Source organism: Phoca vitulina, unplaced genomic scaffold (genome assembly GCF_004348235.1).
Source record: "Phoca vitulina isolate PV1807 unplaced genomic scaffold, GSC_HSeal_1.0 scaffold122, whole genome shotgun sequence".
NCBI lineage: Eukaryota > Metazoa > Chordata > Mammalia > Carnivora > Phocidae > Phoca > Phoca vitulina.
The window spans coordinates 233617-259573 of NW_022589825.1; the positions used below are offsets into that span (position 1 = coordinate 233617).

The 25957-nt window shown below is 37.1% G+C and overlaps 1 protein-coding gene across 3 annotated transcripts in view; it reads left to right on the plus strand.

Moving 5' to 3' along the window:
- The first annotated feature begins 14944 nt into the window (after positions 1-14944).
- TCEAL7 (transcription elongation factor A like 7) overlaps positions 14945-25957 on the plus strand; it is a 38187-nt gene continuing 27174 nt past the window's right edge. Inside the window, exons 1-3 of one of the 3 annotated variants that reach the window (XR_004298635.1) lie at positions 14945-15074; positions 15699-15766; positions 20474-20544. Coding sequence is in view for 1 of the 3 variants with exons in the window: in XM_032398926.1 (XP_032254817.1) it covers positions 16136-16438 (303 nt within the window). In the remaining 2 variants the exon portion in view is untranslated. The other 2 variants (XM_032398926.1, XR_004298636.1) reach the window with 2 other exon arrangements.

The following is a 25957-nucleotide window of genomic DNA, read 5'->3' on the forward strand; positions in this document are numbered from 1 at the left end:
ACTTAAAATACTGGAGGGGAAAAATTAAAGTGGCAGTTTCTTGGGATCTTGTTTAGAAAAAGCTATAAATGAAAAGTTGATGTTACCAAATTGTGCCTTCCTAAATAACATTTTTGAGAGCATTTTAATATCAGTTTACAAATACATGAATATGTTCAAGCCAGAATCTGATTCTTTTGCAAAATACATATTTTTCCTCCTTTTAAAAAAATTTACTCAAATTTTGTTTCTTCTTTAGTTAGTTTGGAAAGCTTTTCTTTTCAAGTAATTTTACCATTTCATTTATTCATCTGTGTCAGTGACTTTATTGGCATAAAGTTGCTCGCAATATTTCCTTACTATGTCTGTACAAAGTGTGGTGCTAGCCTTATTGCAACCCTGATATTGGTAATTTGTGACTTCTTTTTTTCTTGATTCATTTCTTAGAAGTTTAATGATCTTATAGTATTTTCAAAGAACCAATATTTGGCTTTGTTGTTTTTTCTGCTTTTTAAAAAAATCAGTTTTCTATTTCATTGTTTTCTGCCTTACTTTACTATTTCTTTGCTTCTATTTACTTTGGATACCATATCCTTTTTTTCTCTAACTTCTGTAGATGGAAATTTAGATCATTAATTTTAAATGTCTCTTCTAATATAGGCATTTAAAAGTACAGATTTTCCTCTAAGCATTGTTTTAACAACATCCTCCAATCTAATATGTTATCACTGAGTTTGAAATATTTCTAATTTGCCTTGAATTTTTTTGACCCATGGATTATTCACAAGTGTCATTTAAAACATTGGTGTTTTTTTCTAGATATCTTTTATTTCTTATTTTTAACTAATTAACTTTTTGTAGTCAGAGAACATACTCTGTAAGTGCTATTCATGCAAGTCCAGATAGCACAGAAAGTACACTCTGGTTAGAGGAGGAATAAAGCCTTCATATTAAAATATTAAGTCAAATATTTTTTTTAAGATTTTATTTATTTATTTGAGAGAGAGAGAGAGCACGCACAAGCAGGGGGGAGGGGCAGAGGGAGAGGGAGAAGCAGGCTCCCTGCTGAACAGGGAGCCTGATGTGGGGCTCGATCCCAGGACCCTGAGATCATGACCTGAGCCGAAGGCAGACGCTTAGCAGACTGAGCCATGCAGGCGCCCACTATTTTTCTTTTTTTAAAAAGATTTTACTTTTAAGTAGTCTCTACACCCAACATGGGGCTCAAATTCACAACCCTGAGACCAAGAGTCACACGCTCCACCAACTGAGCCATCCAGGCACCCCGAAATAAACTATTTTTCTAACTGTTCCTTCCCATGGTAGGTTCTACTATTGACTGAGACATTATTCTGAATGTTTTTGTGAGGGTGTTTTTGGATGACACTAACATTTAAGTTGGTGGACTTCAAGCTATTGCTCTCCATAATGTGGGTGGGCCTCATCTAATCAGTTGAAGGTCTGAATGAAACAAAAGACTGACCTCGCCCAGGCAAGAAGGAATTCTGCCAGCAGTTGGCTTTTGAGCTTGAACTGCTAAATTAGCTCTTCTTTGGTCTCCAAACCCCCTATGTATATAACCACATATATGCCATTTCCTGTATACTTCTTTCTTCTATGTAAAGGCACATTTCCAGCAGATGTCATTTTTCTTCCACCTCAAAACTCCCTTTAATATTTCTTATAGTAGCACCATGGCAAATACATTGACCTTTTGTTTGTTGAGAAAAGCCTTTATTCATCTTGATTTTTAAAGGATATTTTCACTGGATATAGATTCTCAGTTTACATTTTTTCTTTCAGTCTTTTAAAGATGTCGTTTCATTGTCTTCTTGTAAATTCTGATGTTGTGTGGAGTCATGCTTACATTTATATTTTTGTCTATAACATAAGCTTTTTCTGTGGTTTCTATTCAGATTTTCTCTTAGTAACTGCTTTTCAGGATTTTGATTATGATGTACTTTGATGTGGCATTCTTTTTTAAGTGCAGATATAATTGACATATAACATTATATTAGTTCCAGGTGTATAACATAATGATTTGATATTGGTTTTTGCAAAATAATACCACAGTAAGTCTAGTTAACATTCATCAACACACATAGTTACAATTTTTTTCTTTGTCATGCCCATTCTTTTTTTTCCCTATAACCACTTCCAACAACTACCAGTGAATCATCTTGCTCACAAAGTGCTAAAACCTCACTCCACCAGCTCAGTGGGGAAACTGACCGATGAGGACAGGATACAGATTTTTTTCTTTGGGTGAGAACTTCTAAGATCTACTCTCTTAGCAACTTTAAAATACACAATACAGCATTTTTTTCATTTTAATAACATTTTATTTACCCCTTATATACAATATGCGATCATTTCAACATGTAATCAAAATAAGAATGAGATGTTTTACATTCTTTTTTTCCACAATACAGTATTATTAACTATAGTCACCATGCTGTACATTGTCCCTAGGACATTTTTATTTTATGACTGGAAGTTTTGACTTCCTTTTGACTATTTTCACCCATTTTGCTCACTTACCCCCCCCCCACCCATGCCTCTGGCAACCACCAATCCGTTGTCTGTATTTATGAGTTTGGTGGGGTTTTGTTTTTTGTTTTTTTAATATTCCACATATAAGTAAGATGATATCATATTTGCCTTTCTCTAACTTATGTCACTTAGCATAATGCCCTCAAGGTCCATCCATGTTGTCACAGATGGCAGAATTTCTTTCATTTTTATAGTTGAATAATATTCCATTGTGTATATATACCACATTTTCTTTATTTATTCATCCATTGATGAACACTTAGTTTGTTTCCATAGCTTGGCTATGTAAATAATGCTGCAGTGAACATGGGAGTGATGTGACATTCTTTTTGTTTATCCTACTGGAGGTTTATTATGCTTCTTGGGTCTGTGAGTTTATAATAATCATAAAATTTAGAACTATTTCAGCCATTATATTTTTCTTTTTTAAAAGGTTTTATTTAGGGCGCCTGGGTGGCTCAGTCGTTAAGCGTCTGCCTTCGGCTCAGGTCATGATCCCAGGATCCTGGGATCGAGTCCCACATCGGGCTCCCTGCTCGGCGGGAAGCCTGCTTCTCCCTCTCCCACTCCCCCTGCTTGTGTTCCTGCTCTCGCTAGCTCTCTCTCTGTCAAATAAATAAATAAAATCTTTAAAAAAAATAAAAATAAAAATAAAAAAATAAAAGGTTTTATTTATTTAAGAGAGAGAAAGAGCGTGAGCTGGGGGTGGGGCAGAGGGAGACAGAGAATCTCAAGCAGACTCTGCACTCAGTTTGATCTCACAACCCTGAGATCATGATCTGAACCAAAATCAAGAGTCGGACGCTTAACTGACTGAGCCACCCAGGTACCCCAGCCATTATATTTTTCAATATATATTTTGTCTCACACACTTTCTTCTTTGTCTGAGTCTTATTTCCAGTTATACTGCTTTATATTGATCCACTCCTCATTTATTTTTTACTGTGATGCAATTTCAATAGTTTCTATTGCCATGTGTTCATCGATCTTTCTTAAATAAAAACTTTATTGAGATATAATTCATATATCATTTAATTCTCCAATTTAAAGTGTATAAGTCAATGCTTTTTTTAATATGTTCACAGAATAGTGCAACTATTACTACAATCCATGTTAGAACATTTTAATTACCTCTAAAGGAAACCTACTTGAAGTAACTCCCTATTTCTCCCCAAGCTCCCAAGCCTATGCAACCACTAATCTAATTTCTATCTCTATATTGCTTCTCGGTCTTTTGGCTAAGATCAAGTGTAATTTCTATCTGTACAGATTTGTCTATTCTGGACATTTCATAGAAATGGAATCATACAAAATGTGGTCCTTTTTGACAGTCTTCTTTCGCTTACTGTATTGTTTTCAAGGTTCATTCATTTTGTAGCATGTATTAGTACTTTATTTTTATTGCCAAATAATATTCCATTGCACCAATCTACCACATTATAATTATCCATTTATCAGTTGATGGACGTTTGAGTTGTTTCCAAGTTTTGGCTATTATGAATAAGGCTATTATAAACATTCATGAACAAATTTCTATGTGGACATATGTTTTCATTTCTCTGTGTATATACCTAGGAGTAAAATTGCTAGGTCATATACAAATTCTATATTTAACTTTTTGAGGAACTGCCAAAATGTTTTCCAAAGCAGCTGCAGCATTTTATATTCCCATCAGCAATGAATGAGTCCCAAATTTTCTGCATCCTCATCAACGTTGGTTGGTTAGCCACCCTAATGGGTATAAAGTGATATTTCATTGTGGTTTTGATTTGCATTTTCCTAATGACTATCATGATGTTGAACATCATTTCATTTGTTTGTCAGCCATATTTATACTTTTTTTGGATATACATCTATTCAGATCATTTGCTTATTTTTAATTGGTTTGTCTTTTTATTATTCAGTATAATAGCTCCTTATATATTTTAGATACAAGCTCATTGTCAGATAGATGATTAGAAATTTTTTTCATATTCTGTTGAGTATCTTTTCATTTTCTTGATGATATCCTCAGAAAAGTAAAAGTTTTTAATTTTGCAGTTGTCTGATTTACCTTTTTTTTAATTTAGTTTTTTGTGCTTTTGTTGTCATATCTAAGAAACCACTGTTTAATCCAAGGTCACAAAGATTTATGCTTATGTTCTCTTCTAAGGGTTTTATAGTTTTGTTTCTTACATTTAGGTCTGTGATACATTTGGGGTTAATTTTTGTATATGGTTTTTCTCTTGCAAGTCATTATCCCATTCTCTCAATACCATTTGTTGAAAATTCGATTTCTCCCCCATCAAATTATCTTGGTGCCATTCTAAAAATCAAATGACCATAGTATGTGGGTTTATTTCTGGAGTTTCAATTCTGCCCCGTTGACTTGTGTGTCTATCCTTTGCCAGTACCACCCTGTTTTGATTATTATAGCCTTGTAGTAAGATTTGAAATCAGGAAGTGTAATTCCTCCATCTTTGTTCTTCTTTGACAAGATTATTTTGGTTATTCTAGGTTCCTTGCAATTCCATTATATAATTGAAAATCTACTTTTTCATGTTTTTTTTTTTTTTTTTACTTATTTGAGAGAGAGAGAGTGAGTGTGCACACGCCAGCATGAGCAGGGGGAGAGGAAGAAGCAGACTCCCCATTGAGCAGGGAGCCGGATGCGGGACTCAATCCTAGGACCCCAGGATCATGACCTGAGCCGAAGGCAGATGCTTAACCGACTGAGCCACCCAGGTGCCCCAACTTTTTAAAGCTCATTAAACTTTTGGTAGGGATTGCATTGAATCTGTAGATCTCTTTGAGGAGTATTGCCATTTTAACAATTTAATCTTCCAATCCATGAATATGCAATGTCTTTCCATTTATTTAGATCTTTAATGTATTTCAATAATTCTTTGTAATTTTCAGAACATAATTTTTGCACTTTTTTGTTAAATATTTTCTGGAGTATTTTATTCTTTTTGATGATACTGTAAATAGAATTGTTTCCTTAATTTCCTTTTCAGATTGTTCATCATAGGTGTATATAAACACTACTGGTTTTGTGTGTTGATCTATATACTCCGCAGTTTTGAATTCATTTATTAGTTCTGGTAGCTTTCTTATGGATTTTTTTTTTTTTTTTTGGATTTTCTATGTATAAGATCATGTTGCCTACAAATAAAGATGGATTTACTTCTCCCTTTCCAATCTGGATCCTTTTGATTTCATGTTTTTGCCTAATTGCCCTGTCAGAAACCTCCAGTACAGTACTGACTAGAAGTGGTGAAAGCAGGCATCTATGTCTTGCTCCTGCGCATAGGAAGAAATCATCCGGTCTTTTGCCACCAACTGTAATGTTAACTGTGGGTTTTTCTTTCTTTTTTTTTTTTTTTTTTTTAAGATTTTATTCATTTATTTGACACAGAGAGAGAGAGCACTAGCAGGGAAAGCAGCAGAGGGAGAGGGAGAAGCAGGCTCCCCGTGGAACAGGGAGCCCAATGCGGGACTCGATCTCAGGATCCTGGAATCATGACCTGAGCTGATGGCAGATGCTTAACCGACTGAGCCACCCAGGTGTCCCTAACTGTGGGTTTTTCTTTATGTCCTTCATCAGGTTGAGGATGTTCCCTCTATTCCTACTTTTTTTGAGAGTGTTCTTTATTATTATGAAGAGCTGTTGTATTTTTAAAAAACTTTGTGCAGTTCACTGAAATGAAATGACATGAAATGGTAATGTGGTGGGGTTTTTTATTCTACTACTATGGTGTATACATATATTGACTTTCTTGAGATTAACTCTGCTCGGTCATGGTATATAATTCTTTTTATGTGTTTCTAAATTCAGCTTGCTAGTATTTTATTAAGGATATTTGTATCTATATCATAAAAGTTATTGACCTGTAGTTTTCTTGTGATGTCTTTGTCTGGTTTTGGGATCAGGGCGATATTGACCACTTAGAATGCATCGGGGAAATGCCGTCTCCTTTTTCACTTTTTGGAAGAATTGGTATTATGTCTTTTCAGATGTTTGGTAAAATTTACTGGTATAGTCATTTGAGATTTTTTTTTCTTATTGGGAAGTTTTAAAATTATTACGTCAATTTATTTGTTATCAATCTATTCAGGGTTTCTGTTTCTTCTTGGGTTTGTTTTGGTAGTTTGTGTCTTTCTAGGAATTTGATAATTTCATCGATTTATTTAATTAATTGGCATGCAGTTGTTTATAGTATATTCCCTTACAGTCTTTTTCTAAAATTTCTGTAAAGGCAGTAGCGGTGGCTGCTCTTTCATTCCTGATTTTAGTAAATACAGTCTCCTCTCTCTTTTTTTTTCTTAATCAGTCTAACTAAAAGTCTGCAATTTTGTTGTTCTTTTTCAAGAAACAATTTTTGGTTTTGTTGAATTTCTCTATTTTTTCCTCTTTTCTGTTTCATTGATTTCTGCTCGAATTCTTATTATCTCCTTCCTTCTGGTTCCTTTGGATTTACTACACTCTTCTTTTTCTCATTTCATGAGGTGGAAGGTACTGCTTTGAGATCTTTCTTTTTTTCCAATGTATGTACGCAAATATAAATTTCACTTTAAGCACTATTTTACATGAATCCCATAAGTCATGGTATGTTGTGAGTTAATTTTCATTTGTGTCAAATTATTTCCTAATTTCCCTGTGATTTCTTATGACATTCATTATTTCAAATTGTGTTGTTTAATTTCTACATATTTTCAACTTCCCAAATTTCTTCTTTTATTTTTATTTTTATTTTTTATTATGTTAGTCACCATACAATACATCATTAGTTTTTGATGTAGTGATCCACGATTCATTGTTTTTGTATAAAACCTAGTGCTCCATGCAGTACGTGCCCTCCTTAATACCCATCACCAGGCTAACCCATCCCCCCATCCCCCTCCCCTCTAAAACCCTCAGTTTGTTTCTCAGAGTCCATAGTCTCTCATGGTTCATCTCCCCCTCCGATTTCGCCCCCTTCATTTTTCCTTTCCCTCTCCCAGTGACCTCCATGCTGTTCCTTATGTTCCACAAATAAGTGAAACCATATGATAATTGACTTTCTCTGCTTGACTTATTTCACTTAGCATAATCTCCTCCAGTCCCATCCATGTTGATGTAAAAGTTGGGTATTCATCCCTTCTGATGGCTGAAAATTGGACAGCTATATACAGAAGAATGAAACTCGACCATTCTCTAACACCATACACAAAGATAAACTCAAAATGGATGAAAGATCTCAATGTGAGACAGGAACCCATCAAAATCCTAGAGGAGAACATAGGCAGTAATCTCTTTGACATTGGCCACAGCAACTTCTTTCAAGATACATCTCCAAAGGCTGGTGAAACAAAAGCAAAAATGAACCTTTGGGACTTCATCAAGATAAAAAGCTCCTGCACAGCAAAGGAAACAGTCAACAAAACAAAGAGGCAACCCACAGAATGGGAGAAGATATTTGCAAATGACACTACAGACAAAGCGCTGATTTCCAAGACCTTCTCAAGAACTTCTCAAATTCAACACCCAAAAAACAAATAATCAAGTCAAAAAATGGGCAGAAGACATGAACAGACACTTCTCTGAAGAAGACATACAAATGGCTAACAGACACATGAAAAAATGTTCATCATCATTAGCCATCAGGGAAATTCAAATCAAAACCACATTGAGATACCACCTTACACCAGTTAGAATGGCAAAAATGGACAGGGAAAGAAACAACAAATGTTGGAGAGGTTGTGGAGAAAGGGGAACCCTCTTACACTGTTGGTGGGAATGCAAGTTGGTACAGCCACTTTGGAAAACAGTGTGGAGGTTCCTCAAAAATTTAAAAATAGAGCTATCCTATGACCCAGCAATTGCACTTCTGGGTATTTACCCCAAAGACACAGATGTAGTGAAAAGAAGGGCCATATGCACCCCAATGTTCATAGCAGCAATGTCTGCAATAGCCAAACTGTGGAAAGAGCCGAGATGCCCTTCAACAGATGAATGGATAAAGAAGATGTGGTCCATATATACAATGGAATATTACTCAGCCATCAGAAAGGATGAATATCCAAATGTCTTTTATTTTTTATTTTTTTATTTTTATTTTTATTTTTATTTTATTTTGTTATGTTATGTTAACCACCATACAGTACATCATTAGTTTTTGATGTAGTGTTCCATGAGTCATTATTTGTGTATAACACCCAGGGCTCCATGCAATACGTGCCCTCCTTAATACCCGTCACCAAGCTAACCCATCACCCCACCCCCTCCCCCTGAAACCCTCAGTTTGTTTCCCGGAGTCCATAGTCTCTCATGGTTCATCTCCCCCTCTGATTCCCCCCTTCATTTCCCCCTTTCTTCTCCTAATGTCCTCCATGCTATTCCTTATGTTCCACATATAAGTGAAACCATATAATTGACTTTCTTTGCTTGACTTATTTCACTTAGCATAATCCCCTCCAGTTCCATCCATGTCGATGCAAATTGTGGGTATTCATCCTTTCTGATGGCTGAGTAATATTCCATTGTATATATGGACACAGTTTCTTTATCCATTCGTCCAAATTTCTTTCCATTATTAATTTCTAATTTCACTCTGTTGTGATCACAGAATATACTTTGTATAGTGTCAATCTTTTAAAAATTCTATTGAAGCTTTTAATTGCTTAGCATATGGCATATGCTAGCTGGTAGGTTCCATCTCCTTTAACTTTTGCTTGCTTATTCTATTATTGAAAGTGGTATATCAAAATTTCTTACTATTTTTGTCTATTTATCCCTTAAATCTGTCAGTACAAGTGGGTGCCATTAGTCAAAGTCCAAAGCAATCATAGATCTCACCCTGATTCTTTCTCTTCTGTCAGGGACCACACCATTGTGCTCTCAGTTGTACAGAGTCTGAAAACAATTGTAGTTGTTTGATATATTTGTCTAGTTATCTGGTTTTTCAAAGCAGGAGTATATGCCTGATCCCAGTCTGCCCATAACTTTTGTCATTTGGTTTATTTTAGCATATTTTGTACAATTCTAGAACAGGTTGCTTATAGATTTCCTTCACCCGATGTAAAGTCATATTGGAAAAGGAACCAGCAAGTCAGCCAGGTGTCCACCTAACCCACAGGAAAATTCACCCATCCTGCCATAGCAAAGGTAGGAGTACACTATGTCTCTATTTTCACCTTGCCATCTCTTTTGGATCAACAGGATACACAGTGATCTAACTGGGATTGTACAGCAGTATCCCCTTCTCACAGACCTCTCTCTCTATGTGATTCTCTTGGAGTTTCCACCTCCACTTGGTTTAAAAGAGGGAAGAATCTATACTCTTGCTCTCATCCATGAAAAAGTGATAGAATTGACTTTCACCATGTGCCAACCCTGGAGTCATAGTACCTTAGTTAAAATTCTATATCCGCAGGGAAATTGGAGGGGGAGACGAACCATGAGAGACTATGGATTCTGAGAAACAAACTGAGGGTTCTAGAGGGGAGGGGAGTGGGGGGGATGGGTTAACCTGGTGATGGGTATTAAAGAGTGCACGTAATGAATGGAGCACTGGGTGTTATACGCAAATAATGAATCATGGAACACTACATCAAAAACTAATGATGTAATGTATGGTGATTAACATAACATAATAAAAAAATTCTATATCTACTATTTACTCTGTGACTTTGGGCAAGCTACTTAACCTCTGTACTCCTTAGTTTCCTAATAATAACATTATAAGTATTAATTTAGTTAGTATATGAAAAGTGCTTAGAAGAATTAGGCAGTACATAAGAAGTATTAAAAAAGTTGTAAGTATCACTGGTGTTATTATGAACAACAATGACCTCCCTGCAAAGTCAATGGTTCCCACATTTCTTTACCTCTTACCCTTACCTGTCTCCTTATAATGACTTGGGGGAGGGAAGACTAGGATGATTGTTGTAGGTAGTAGAGCTGGCTTGGATGCCTTTTGGCAAGCTTTTTTGAAGGTATCTGGTCCCAATTGTTGGAGTTTCTTTTTATGATACATAATGCCTCTTTGTCCTCACTTGTGAGTCCCATCAGTCAACACTAGGCAAACAAGTCAAATCTAACTCAATATCTTACTTTGCTTGCATTTGCATGTATTTTCATACAAGCTTTTACTTAGAAATGGAGATGTAGAGGGATGCCTGGGTGGCTCAGTCGGTTAGGTGTCTGCCTTCGGCTGAGGTCATGATGCCAGGATCCTGGGATCGAGTCCAGCATTGGGTTTCTTACTCAGGGGGAGCCTGCTTCTCCCTCTGCCTGCCCCTCCCCCTGCTTGTGCTCCCTCTCTCTCTCTGTCAAAATAAATAAATAAAATCTTTTTTAAAAAAGAAACAAAAAGAAATGGAGATGTAGGGACACCTGGGTAGCTCAGTTGGTTAAGCATCCAACTCTTGGTTTCCGCTCAGGTAGGCTCAGGTCATGATCTCAGGGTTGTGAGATAGAGCCCCATAGTTCTGCACTCAGCAGGAAGTCTGCTTGAGATTCTCTCTCTCCCTCTCCCTCTGCCCTTCCTCCTCACTCTCTCTCTCTCTAAAATAATAAACAAATAAATCTTTAAAAAGGAAATGGAGATGTATTCCATGAAATGTTCAGAAGATCAACTAAAGACATTCCTATCTAGTAAGATTGTTGGAGGATGAAATAAAATAATTCAGGGCAGTGATATGATCATATCTGTTACTTGGAATTATCATCCTATTGGAAAATAGCAAGATGTAAGGCAAAGAGACCAGTAAATGTTGTGGCTGTCCCGAAGTTTATGGCTGTTTGCATTAGGGGAGTGGCAGTAGAGCTAGAGTGGAAACTGGAAGGATTCCTGAGATCTTTAGGAGGTAATCATTGAGACCTGTCATTTATTGGAGCACTTGGTATTTTTCAGTCATGTACTAAATGCTTTATATAAATTATATCATTTAATCCCAACAACTCTATGAAGCATTAGCCTCATTTTATAGATGAGACACAGGGACGTTTTAATATCCAAGTTTTAGATCCAAGGTTATACAATACGTAAGTAAATGCAATTAATTCAAACTCAGATCTGCTCAAAGCTATGCTTCTTACCACAATGCTAAAATCTTCAGCACCTGGATCCTTCCAGCCAGCTGAAAACCATGAGTCTAACCATCTGCATGAAAAGCTGTTCACAGAGGATTCAGGAATTCCCCACCCCATCAATAAATCTTATGCCTTTATCACAACTTAGCATTTTGTAATAACTGCGACAACAATGCTGCACTCTTAAGACCTCTTCTCTTTAAGTATTTTCTGGAATCATTTACATCAAACTGGTTAGTGGCAACTTTTCATAAGTTTTAAGAACACATTTCTTTTTGCAAAGGAAACAGTCAACAAAACTAAAAGGCAACCTATAGAATGGGAGAAGATATTTGCAAATGTCGTATCAGATAAAGGGCTAGTATCCAAAATCTATAAAGAACTTATCAAACTCAACACCCAAAACCCCCCCAAAAAAATCCAGTCAAGAAATGGGTAGAACACATGAACAGACATTTCTCTAGAAAAGACATACACATGGCCAACAGACATATGAAAAAATGCTCAACATCACTTGGCATCAGGGAAATCCAAATCAAAACCACAATGATTCCTGAGATTAAGAATTCCTCATATCAGTGAGGTCATATGATACATGTCTTTCTCTGTTTGACTTATTTCGCTCAGCATAATACCCTCCAGTTCCATCCACGTCGTTGCAAATGGCAAGATCTCATTCCTTTTGATGGCTGCATAATATTCCATTGTATATATATACCACATCTTCTTTATCCATTCATCTGTTGATGGACATCTTGGCTCTTTCCACAGTTTGGCTATTGTGGACATTGCTGCTATAAACATCAGGGTGCACGTACCCTTTCGGGTCCCTACTTTTGTATCTTTGGGGTAAATACCCAGGAGTGCATGAGGGTTGCTGGAGTGGGGGGTGGGGTGGGAGGGATGGGGTGACTGGGTGATGGACACTGGGGAGGGTATGTGCTATGGTAAGCGCTGTGAATTGTGCAAGACTGTTGAATCTCAGATCTGTACCTCTGAAACAAATAATGCAATATATGTTAAGAAAGAAAAAAAGAAGAAGAAGAATGTAGCAGGAGGGGAAGAATGAAGGGGGGGAAATCGGAGGGGGAGAAGAACCATGAGAGATGATGGACTCTGAAAAACAAACTGAGGGTTCTAGAGGGGAGGGGGTTGGGAGGATGGGTTAGCCTGGTGATGGGTATTGAGGAGGGCACGTTCTGCATGGAGCACTGGGTGTTATGCACAAACAATGAATCATGGAACACTATATCTAAAACTAATGATGTAATGTATGGGGATTAACATAACAATAAAAAAAATTTTTAAAAAAACCACAATGAGATACCTCCTCACATCTGTCAGAATGGCTAAAATTAACAACTCAGGAAACAACAGATGTTGGTGAGGATGCAGAGAAAGGGGGGTCCCTCTTGCACTGTTGGTGGGAATGCAAACTGGTGCGGCCACTCTGGAAGATAGTATGGAGGTTCCTCAAAAAGTTAAAAATAGAGCTACTCTATGACCCAGCAATTGCACTACTGGGTATTTACCCCAAAGATACAAACATAGTGATTCGAAGGGGCACATGCACCCTAATGATTATAGCAGCAATGTCCACAATAGCCAAAATATGTAAAAAACCCAGATGTCCATTAAAAGATGAATGGATAAAGAAGATGTGGTATCTTTATCCATTCTCTATAGATATAGACATAGATATAGATATATAATAGATATTGATATATCTATTGTATATGTGTAATATATATATACCAACATATATTATATATAGAGAGAGAATGGATAAAGATACCACATATATAACCAATATTCATATATATATATATATATGCACACACACACACCATATATATAATGGAATATTACTCAGCCATCAAAAAGAATGAAATTTTGCCACTAGCAATGACATGGATGGAACTAGAGGGCATTATGCTAAGTAAATAAGTCAGTCAGAAAAAGACAAATACTATATGATTTCACTCATATGTGGAATTTAAGAAACAAAATAGATGAACATAGAGGAAGGGAAGGAAAAATAAAATAGGAACAGAGGGAGGCAAACCATAAGAGACACTTTAGGGAACAAACTAAGGGTTGCTGGAAGGGAGGTGGGTGGGGGGATGGGGTAACTGGGTGATGGGTATTAAGAAGGGCACTTGAAGTAAGAGCACTGGGTGTTGTATGCAAGTGATGAATCACTGAATTCTACCTCTGAAACTAATAATACAGCATGTTAATTAAATTAATTTAAATAAATATTTAAAAAGAACATATTCCTCTTTCTGTTGTATATGTTTCAAACTAACATATCAACAACAACTAATCCACTTAGATTAGTACCAAAATCCTTAGCAACAAAAAAATTGGTAATATGGCCAGTTTCTGTTAGTCCTAATTCCTCAGTGTGGCTGAATGAGGTCTAAGAAAACATAAATAAGATGACGGTGTCTGGGAGAAATGAAAAACTATTTGATTCTCAATAAGAGTATTGAGGAAAGGTGGGATCTTTTGGATATAGGAAATAAAGAAATAAAACTGCATAGTACAAACAGAGAGCATGATACTGAGATCAAACTAGCAGTTTTATGACTGATTTTTGAGATCTGAAAGTCTAAGGGCAAAGTGCTGTTGGATTATGGCCTCGGTAGTTCACCTAACGAAAGGGCTTCACTTGCCTAGGGGCTCCTCAGAAGGGTAGTAGCCTCCAGTTGCCCTGTATGTTTTAAACTTCCAAAAATGTGTCTGCCTGGAGGGTCTATATTTATCTAATGACTCAGCAGCAGAAACAGGTGGCTGGGTCTTTTTTCCCTCTTATCCTCGGGCTTTTTTATTGTTATTTTATTTCTGATTAATAAAAGAATATAATAAATTGATGGAAAAAATGGAAGAGTAGGAAATTATCAGAACAATAGTAAAAAACCACAATCTCAATCATTACTTCCTTTCCTAATTTACCCCACCCCCTCTAATTTGATTTCAAGAATTGAACAGCAAGGCAAATGGTGGCTATTTGTGACTGGGGGGTGGGTGGGCGGATGGAGGGAAAACAGCTACATTCCTGTTGTTCTAGCTTAGAAGAGGATGAGTAATCCTCTCAACACAACCACTAAAAAGTAACAGTGGTTAATATGACTATAGGAAGATGCAGCACTTCTCTGGTAATCAGAGAAAGGCAAATTCCAGCCACGGGGAGAAGGGGCCACTCTTGACCTCTGGAATTAGCAGTGACAAAAGTGAGTGACAGGGCCTGGTGTCGTGGGGAGGTGGGAGGTTGGAAAGTCGTTCCACTTCTGCAGCACAGCTGGTGGGAGGGGAAAGTGGGGACCAGAGTTGGAGGATGACATAATCCTCACGTGACCAGGAGCTGCCGCGAAGTCGTTATATTCCCGGGCTTCTTTCTCCTCTGGGTACCAGCCCCTTACTGTCCTGTAGGCGTTCGTGCTTGTGGCCAAGAGAAGGACTTAAATTCCTTAAATCTCAGAAGGTTGGTTTGAGGAAACCGCTGGGACCCCTGGGGGTGGTAGTGGCTGAATCTAGTGACTGGAATAGGGCCAGGCTCACTTTGCCCAAATCCCTGCAAACTCGTTGGGAGATGATTGTATTTTTTAAAAGGACGGTGGGGGGAGTAGGTGGGAGTCTCCTGAGAGACACCCACAGATTTAGTGATAGTTTAGAAATCATCGGCTTCTCTCAGATTGGCAAGCTTTCCGTTTATCCTCCTCTTTCTCCAATTCCGTTGAGGAAATGAGGTGTGGACTGTTGTGTGGGGAACGGCTAGAATCCTGGGGTGGAGGCAGAAATTTAGACATAATTTGAAAATATTTCCTCTCATTCGGTGCCTGTCTGTGGGTCATGCGGGGGTGGCAGGGGGGCCGAGGGGACAACAGCCCTCGCAATGACTAGGCCAGAGGGTGAGGGGTGGGGGGGGGTGTGGAGGCAGGGATCCAGGAGGAAGGGATAGGGACACGAGGGGGAACCAGGAGGTAGGAAATTTGGGGCGACGACGGTTGTGAGGATCCCGGACTCAAGATGATGAGTGTCTTGTCTCTGGGGCTGGTGGATCCACAGAGAGCTCCCTCCTCCCCGCCCCCTTCCTTTCTGTCTCCAGGTCCAAGGGTCTGTATTCACAGACATCTCGAGGCAAGAAAAAGAGGAAACTATCCTGAATCCTCACAGGTGAGTGTGAGGGAGGCACTTAGCCCAGGTCTCTGAGGGTGGGAGTTGGGAAGGGCGGGAGCTGGGTAAAATTTGCGGCCTCACAGCTCAACCACCGGTCAGCTCCCTTTCTCCCGCGCGCGTCAGAGAGGCCATTAGCCTTGTATGCTGGGGAAATGGTGGGTTGCAGAGGGAGGGGAAAGGAGGCGGAGTGGTGGGGGTGCGGGAGGAAGGGGCGGCATCTCGAACTTCAGAGGGCTGGACCTGTGTGGCAGGGGTGGGAGATTAGGCGAGTATCTTGCTACAAAGAGAAACTGACAAACCTGAATCAAAAGAAACGAAGCAATTTGCTCTACATTTTCTCCCCGGACTTAAGCTGGAAACAACATCATGCAAAAACCCTGCAAAGAAAATGAAGGAAAGCCCAAGTGCAGCGTGCCAAAGAGAGAGGAAGAACGCCCCTATGGAGAATTTGAACGCCAGCAAACAGAAGGGAATTTTAGGCAAAGGCTGCTTCAGTCTCTCGAGGAATTTAAAGAGGACATAGACTATAGGCACTTTAAAGATGAAGAAATGACAAGGGAGGGAGATGAGATGGAAAGGTGTTTGGAAGAGATAAGGGGTCTGAGAAAGAAATTTAGGGCTCTGCATTCTAACCATAGGCATTCCCGGGACCGTCCTTATCCCATTTAATGCATTTCTCCCCTGAATTCAACTATTTTCTGTTATTAATATTACCACCAGTGGCTTCTTTTTGTCTGCATTTTCTTGCTAAATATTGCTACCATTTTACTCCTATCCTTCAGTGTTCCTTTGATTTGCATATGACTCCTGTTACCAACATCTCATCTTTTGACCATCTCACTCATTTAATAAGGATGTTTCATTCATTTGCATGGGAAGATGCTCATTTATATTGTAAAGTGAAAATAGTAAGTTGCAAAACAGTGTGTGTGTATATGTGTGTATATATGTATATACATATACACACTTTATATGTACATTTATATATGACAAAATGCAAAAGAAAAAGTCTGAATTATTATACACCGAAAGGTTAACGGTGAACCTCTGTGTGATCTGTATTTTATTTCTTTTTTGGCTATCTGCATCTTCTCATTTTCCACAAAATGAATATATATGTGTGTGTATGTGTGTGTATTGTGTCACAAAAAAAAACCTAAAATAAACAGACACAAAAAAACTTGTCAATCACCTTTGAAGGGCAGTAAAACAATAAACTTTTGACAACAGAACTATAAAAAAGAAATGTAAACTTCAAATTACCTCTGGATCTCTTAGCCAGAGGAATAAAACTGGCAATTATTACAGATATACTTGCTTAAGACTCCGTCTTTTTCACGGGGAAAACATTTGCCTCGCAGGGCTGCTGTCAGGAAGAAAGGAGGTGACTCCGAGCTGTGCTTGGTTACCCTCTGCGCATACAGAACCCCAACCCACCACAGAGCATCAGTTATTGGAGGGAGGGCCCTGACACGACTTCCCTGTGCTCAGGAACAAGTCCATTAGGAGGCAGGGCCCTGGGGGCTTCATGCCAGTCATCTGCTGTTGAGCCCCACGCTTCTCCTCCCCTGGGTTCTGCCCTGCCTGCTGGGCCCTTTGCTCTCTGCTGGCCCTCACTGCTCCTGGTGCACCGGAGTCCTCAGGTGCCAAAACCCACTCACTTTCCTGGACTCCCCAGTGGGTCGAACCCCTACTCTGTCTTCTGAAGCCTCTCTGCTTCCTAGTGACCCTTCACACAAGTGAGACGGCTTGGGCCATGCTGCCTTGCAGGGTTCTTAGCAAAACAGCCCCTTCTGTTTTCAATCCCAGGACCCCTCCTCTAAATACGAGTCAGACATGATGAGGCCGTTTTGGGAGTTGGACCAAGGTGCAAGTTTGAATAAAAAAAAAAAAACAAAAACGGTAGTCAGAGTTGCCTTAGGTCTAAGGACTAAGGTTTTGTCTTCCTTCTCTTGTGAGATGATCTCTCCCTGAAGGCTCCTGGCAGGCCTGCCCTACTGGTTCAGAAGACTGTCAGGGGACAGGTATAAATTGCACAAAACAATGCAGAAAATAGATCTAAGAAAGCAATTCCCATCTTTCTATTACTTTCCTTCCTGAAACATGTGAAAATTCTTTGTAAGACTAATATATATATAATATATATAACATATATTATATATATACATATATAGAAATATATGTATATGTACTTTTTAGTGTATATATGTACAATATGTATTGTATATATATTTAGTGCATATGTATGTGTGTATATATATATTTTTAGTCTTACAAAAGACATATATATACACACACATATATATACATATATATTACATATATATGTATATATATATACACACACACACTTAAGCATTATTTCCTAATTGGACTGCTTGCATTTTGCATCTCAAAGTAAACACCATATCATATATTTCATTATACTTCTTTTGATTAGTGACTTACATATAGTGGGTATTTAATAAATGTTTACTTAGTTAGAATCTAGTGTTCTTGGCCCAGTTTTACTTCTGATTGCATAAGATGGCAATAATCTATTTCACTACAAACTATAATTTGCATTTTCAAATAGGACCCAGCAGGAAAGGGATTATTTCCCATATTCAGTCTATAAAATTATTGTAACATTGTATAACTGATGTCTCTAACAGCTCCTTACATTATAATCATCTGGAGTGCTTATTTTTTTTTAATTTTTTTTAAAGATTTTATTTATTTATTTGAGAGAGAGAGAGCACATGAGAGGGGGGAGGGTCAGAGGGAGAAGCAGACTCCCTGCTGAGCAGGGAGCCCAATGCGGGACTCGATCCTGGGTCTCCAGGATCATGACCTGAGCCGAAGGCAGTCGCTTAACCAACTGAGCCACCCAGGCGCCCTGGAGTGCTTATTAAAAATGCAAAATTTGGACACATATGTCCCCATACACACTGATACTCTTACTCTGAATCAGAATCTCTGCATTTCGCCCTGGCCCTTCATTTGGGGTTTCCCATGATATCATGGTCTCCATTATTGCTTCATATACTCTCACCATAGACCCTGTTTCAGCTGAGCAGTGCAGAAGTCTCCTTACAATCAAAGAGCCAAATGGTTTACAATTCATAATTAGGGGCTCCTGAAAGTCAAAATGGTGGTTATCATAGCCTGAAAACTGTGTATCTAACAAGTAAATATATGTGAACAATAAACATTACTCAGCCTTGGTAGGAGGCGAAAAACCAAGTGAAAAATAAAACAACAAGTTTGTCTATCAAATAGACAAATGTTTGCTTACAATACTCAATTTTATTGAGGATGTAGGCATTCTCATACTCGTTGAGAGTAAATTGCTATATCCTTTTTTTTTTTTTTTTTTTTTGCTTCTATTCACAGTAAGTACCAAATGCTGTATATATTGCATATACCATGACCCAATAATTCTACTGTTTGGAATTTGTCCTAAGGAAATAATCATAGTGCTGAGCAAATGTTTAGCTATAAATATTTTTTATTTAAGGATTTCACATATTTGCAAGGATTTTTTTTAAACCTAAAAATCAAGTACATGTGCTATCCAATCAGAAGGAAATGGACATAGATTCTTATTCACCACATACACAAAAATACATCCCAGGTGGATTGAAGATGAAAATGTGAAGAACAAGGAGCTCCTGGCTGGCTCAGCTGGTGCAACATATGACTCTGAGCTTGGGGTTGTAAGTTCGAGCCCCACGATGGATGGTAGAGATTACTTAAAAATAAAATCTTTAAAAAAAAAAGAGAAAGAAAGTAAATGTGAAGAACAAGAATAAAATATGACAATGAAAATTAGCTAAAACATGTATAATCTTGTGATGTCATTATCTTCTTAAGCATGAAAAAAAATCCAGAAGTTATAAAGGAAAAAAAATATATAAAAGGTCCAAAGACAAGAAATAGCCTGTGAGGAAATATTTTCAATACCATGATGGATAATGGGAAAATATCTCTATAACTCCAATAGCTTTTACAGATGGAAAAGAAAAAGATAAACAAACCAGTAAAAATATGTACATACCATATGACCCAGCACTTCCACTGCTTTGCATTACCATAGAGATATATGTACGCACACGCACAGGAAAGCATAGATGGATATTTACTGTGTCATTTTAAGTGCCAATATGTTAGAAATAGCCTAGGTCATCAAAAGGGAAAGGTCAAATAAAAAGTGGTCTCTCTATGCCAAGAAAACTACACAATAGTTAAAAAGAGTGAGATTCTTATATTGAAGCATCAATATAGGAATATTGTTAAGTAAAGACATTATGTATCTAGGGGTGCCTGGGTGGCTCAGTCAGTTAAGCATCTCCCTTTGGCTCATGGTTTCAATGTCCTGAGATGGAGCCCCATGTTGGGCTCCCTGCTCAGCAGGGAGTCTGCTTCTCTCTCTGCCCCTCCCCACCCAGCTCGTGCTTTCTCTCTTGCTCTCTCTCAAATAAATAAAATCTTAAAAAAAAGACATTATGTACCTTTATGTTGCTACTGTCACAAATAATATTGTCATAAATAATGAATTACCTAGTTCATTTTAATATACTGCTTTAACCATACCTCCAATGTAAATGGTTAAATCTCCTCCCTACAGTTAAACACTTCTCAGTTCAATGGATATCCATCTAGAAATTTATGTATTTCTGTTTTTCATTTTAACTATATATTATATTACATTGTGACTTTCAGGAGCCCTTAACTAGGAATCATAAACCATTATAAGGAGACTCCTGCACAACTCAGCTGAAAAAGGATAAATGGTGAGTGTGCATATTAACATAGCTTTATAATTATTGTTTTATGCATTTGTCTTTTAAGTCATATAGATAAAAAGGAGTTTAAACCAAATATGAAAATGAAAAACTATTTGCTTTTATATTTACCTATGTAGCTACCTTTACTGTTGTTGTTTATTTCTTTATATGACTTTGAGTTACTTATCTTGTGTCTCTTTTTCTCAGCATGGAAGTCTTATAGGACTTTTCAGAGGTCTGTAAATACAAATACCAATGAATCTACTTTCTATAGTATGAATGTACCGTATGCTGTTAAAATCATTCCCCTGTCACTCAACATTTAAGTTATTTCTATACTTTGCCCACTAAAAACAATGCTGTCTGCAATTTACATGTTTGCACATATATTCAAATTACTGGTGCTTATATTTCTATAGAATAGATTTTGGAAAGTAGGATTGCTTGATCAAAAAGTATGTGATCTCTTACATTTTCCAACTTCCCTTGCACATGTGTTGGGGCCACCAAACATAATATAAGACACTTCTAAGGCTTTTAAACAATGCTGGGTGATCTTTCCGTCTCCTTTCAGTAACCTTGGAAACCATGTGTGCCATCTGGAACACATGACTGAGATGAATGCAGGCTAGATACCTGAATAATCAATGGAGCAGAGCCATGCAGGAGAACCAATAACTCTCATCAAACTATGACGTGAATGAGTAATAAACTGCTTAAAATCCACTGAGATAACCTAGTTCATCTTAATATACTGCTTTACCCACACCTCCAATTTCAGTCCCCTTCCCACAATTAAACACATCAGTTTGATGGATATCCATCTAGAAATCTATATATTTCTGTTTTGCATTTTAACTAAATATTATAATATTACATCTATTGCCCTACTGTTTTCACTCAACAGTATCCCTGGGGGTGCTTTAATATAAGAATCTCATTCTTTTTAATTATTGTATAGTTTTCTTGGTATAGATAGACCACAGTTTATTTGACCTTTCCCTTTTGATGACTTACGCTATTTCCAATATTTTGGTTCTTACAAGCAATGCCATAATAAACATTTATCTATGCTTTCCTGTGCACCTGTGTGCATATATCTCCATGGTAATATTAGGTAATAAAAGTGCTGGATCATGTGGTATGTACGTATTTTTGTTGGTTTGTTTATTTACCACAATGCATACCATAAACTTATCCATCACCTCCAAAGTCCTGATGAATATTGATGCAAAATCCTCAACAAAATACTAGCAAACTAAGCCAGCAGAATATTAAAAGGATTTTACATCATGATGAATTGGGGTTTACCCACAAAATTTAAGGGTTATTCAATATATGAAAATCAATGTCAAAGTCTTATATTACATTAATATAAGAAAGGGAAAAACACATTATCATCTCAATTGATACAGCAAAAAAGCATTTGACAAACTCCAATACCCTTTCATAATAAAAACACTCAACAAACTAGGAATATAAGCAGATTGTCTCCACATAATAAAAGGCATTTATGAACGACTCAATGCTAGATCATACTCTATAGTGAAGGATTGAAAGCTTTCCATGTGAGATCACAAATAAGACAAGGATGTTTGTTTTCATCAGTTTTGTACTGGAAGTTCCAGCCAGAGAAATTAAGCAAGAAAAAAATAATTGAATCCAAATTGGAAAGAAAGAAGTGAAATTATCTTTATTTGCCAATGGCATGATCCTATATATAGAAAATGCTAAAGAATATGCAAGAAGTCTACTAGGACTAATAAATGAACTTGGCAAATTGCTGGATACAAGATCAGCTATTCCAAATTGGTTGTATTTCTATATACTAGGAATAAGCAATCCAAAAATGAAGTTAAGAAAACAATTCTATGTACAAAAGCACAAAACAGAATACAATACTTAATAAATTTAACCAAGGTATCTCAAGATTTGTACACTGAAAATTACAAAATTGCTGAAAGTAATTAAACAAGACCTAAATAAATGGAGAGATGGTCCATGTTCATGGATTGGAAGACTCAATATTTGTTAAGATGACAATAATTCCCAAAGCAGTCAAAGGATCGAATGCAATTCCTATCAAAATAAGAAAAGTCTATTTTTGAGAAATGGAAAAGCTGAGAGTAAAATTCATATGGAATTGCAAGAAATCCCAAATAGACAAAATATACTGAAAAAAATGTAAGAAGACTCACACTTTCTTATTTTAAAACCCTACAAATTTATAGTAAAACAGTGTACTACTGGCATAAGAATAGACATGTAGATAGAACTGAGAGTCCAGAAATAAACCCATACATCTATTGTCAATTGAATGTGGGCAAGGGTGACAAGTCCATTCAATGGGAGAAAGAATAAGCTCTTCAACAAATGGTGATGAGACAACTGGATATCCACATGCACAAGAATGAGATTAGACCCCTACCTCATGTTATTCAAAAAATAAAACTCAAAATGGAAACAACCCAAATGTCCATCAACGGATGGACATGATGAGTTGATAAACAAAATGCAGTATATTCACACAGTGGAATATTATTCAGCCCTAAAAAGGAATGAAATACTGGTAACATGCTACAATGTGGATGAACCTTGAAAAAAATTATGCTAAGTGAAAGAAGCCAAACATGAAAGGTCACATATTGGATGATTCCATTTATATCAAATGTCAAGAATATGTAAATCCATAAAGACAAAAAATAAATTAGTGGTTGTTAGGGCTGGAGACAGGACACAATGGGTAAATTGGTAAAGGGCATCCTTTGGGGGGGTAATAAAAATCTTTTGGAACCAGATAGAAGTGAACAGTTGTGCAACAAAGTGAGTATTCTAAATGCCACTGAATTATACACTTAAAATAGTTAATTTTATTTTATGTGAATTTCACCTCAATACAAAAATTGAACACATTTTAATTATTAGAAATATTTCCAGATTTTGCTCCTAAGAGGTTATACCATCAACAATGCATGAGAGTATCTATTCCGCCTCACCATTGCCAGGACTATGGTTTGGGGTTTACCCAAAATCTAGTCTTTTCAGACTAAACCAGGTCATGAAGACTGTTACTTTCTCTAAACTTTTTTTTGTCCTTTACCTTGTAGTCTATAATCATCATCAAAATATGTTCATGTCAATGGGTTTTGTCTACTTAGCCAAAACGTCATTTCCAACAGGTCAGTTGTGTCCTCTTAAACCTAGCTCAGTGCTAGAAATATAGTGAGTGCTTTCTATTTGTGCTTTTTACATTTAGAACCATGGACTTATACCTATGTTGTAGATATTATTCTAAATTTACAGATGAAAAAACAGGTTCAAAAATTTTATGCAATGCCTTTTAACACTGTAGTGTGTCACGCCTGAGATTCTAGCTCCAATTTACCTACTTTTCCATGTGTCCTCCCTATGAATTGATGAGACCTACTTATCAGTATCTATACATTCACATTATGATGGCCATACTATGTTGTGCATGTATGGAGGTTCACTTAATGACACTTCCTGATGAGGATGAGGATGGCAATGAACTCTTGTCCCTCAGGTTGAGAAGTCTGGGTCCAGAAACTACATAGATTGGCTGGTATCCAAGTCAGCATGGTATAGAGCAACATGACTTTTAAAAAATTATTTAGCTCTTTCTCCTGAATTTGAAAGGCTATCTTTATCATATTCTAAAAATCAGGTTGTTCCTAAATCTATGTCAACCTTCAAATGCCATTCCTTAGTTATTTTCTCTATTCTCAGGAAGTCACTTTTAAAAATGTATTAATTTATCTGGCAGCACAAGAATGCTTATTATTTATTTTCATCAATTTCTTGGCCCCTTATGAACATTGTAATTCAGAGGAATTTTTTTTTAAGATTTATATTTATTTGACAGAGAGAGAGTTAGCGAGAGCAGGAACATAAGCAGGGAGAGTGGGAGAGGGAGAAGCAGGCTTCCCGCCGAGCAGGGAGCCCGACGTGGGGCTCGATCCCAGGACCCTGGGATCATGACCTGAGCCGAAGGCAGACACTTAACGGCTGAGCCACCCAGGCGCCCCAATTCAGAGGAATTTTTGAACAACATTTTTAAGTTCCAAAATACATTCCTTGTGATTTAAATTAAAACTGAAATGAATTTATGCATAATTGACATTTTTTACAGTAATTATCCTACATAAGATCTTGGACTCCTATCTTCTAAATAACCTAAAGATGTACTTCTTGTTTATTCTCTCAGCATTCCATGGTAACAAGGCTGCAAGCTGCTAAAAGTGCATATGTAAATAACTCAAAGTTCCTTTTTATCCTGGAGAAGGTGATGGTTTCTTCTCCACTACATCATCCCCCTAAAAAAAAAGAAAAATTTTTTTCTAACAGTACCTATCTCACAGGCCTATAGGAGAAAGAAATAAAATACTGAGTGGCAGTGATTTTATAAGATTTCATATTTTGAAAAAATTAATCTACTAGATGGGAACAATACATGATATAGTGAGGCCAGCAGGTAACTTTTCACATTATTCCAGGAGTGAGGTGACTGCCGGGGGGAGAGGTCCTGAACCTGAACCAGGGCAATAACAGACAGTAGGACTGGAAAAAAATAGACAGAGGTGGAAGACAATTAAAAGGTTGGGTTCTCAGGAATTGGTTATTGATGAGATTGAGGGAAGTGAGGGAACAAAAGTGAAGGATACTATCCAGGTTTCTGACTTTGGCATTTAAAAGTATGCTGGCATTATTCAATTAAACAGGAAACGTGGTAATGGCTTAAATGTGTAGTGGTGGAAGAGTTGGAGAGGAAAACTAGTTTTATTTATTGTTTACTTTTTTGTTTATTGTTTAATTTTTTTAACATTTTTCCTTTAAAATTTTTTTAATTCCAGTATACTTAACATGCAGTGCTATATTATTTTTAATTTTTTTACTTTAAATTTTTATTTTAATTCCAGTTAGCATACAGTGTTATATTAGTTTCAGGTGTACAATATAATAATTTAACAGTTCCGTACATCACCTGGTGCTCATCACAGCATACAGTGTTCTATTAGTTTCAGGTGTACAATACAGTGATTCAACAGTTTTATACATTACTCAGTGCTCATCATGATAAGTGTACTCTTAATCCCCTTCACCTGTTTGACCTACCCACCACCCACCTCTCCTTTGGTAACCATCAGTTTGTTTTCTGTATTTAAGGGCCTATTTTTTGGTTTGTCTCTTTTGCCCTTTGTTTTGTTTCTTAAATTCTACATACGAGGGAGGTAATATAGTATTTGTCTTTCTCTGACTGACTTATTTCATTTAGCATTATACTCTCTAGCTCTATCCATGTTGTTGCAAATGGCAAGATTTCATTCTTTTTAATGGCTGAGTAATATTCCACTGTGTGTGTGTGTGTGTGTGTGTGTGTGTGTGTGTGTGTGTGTGTGTG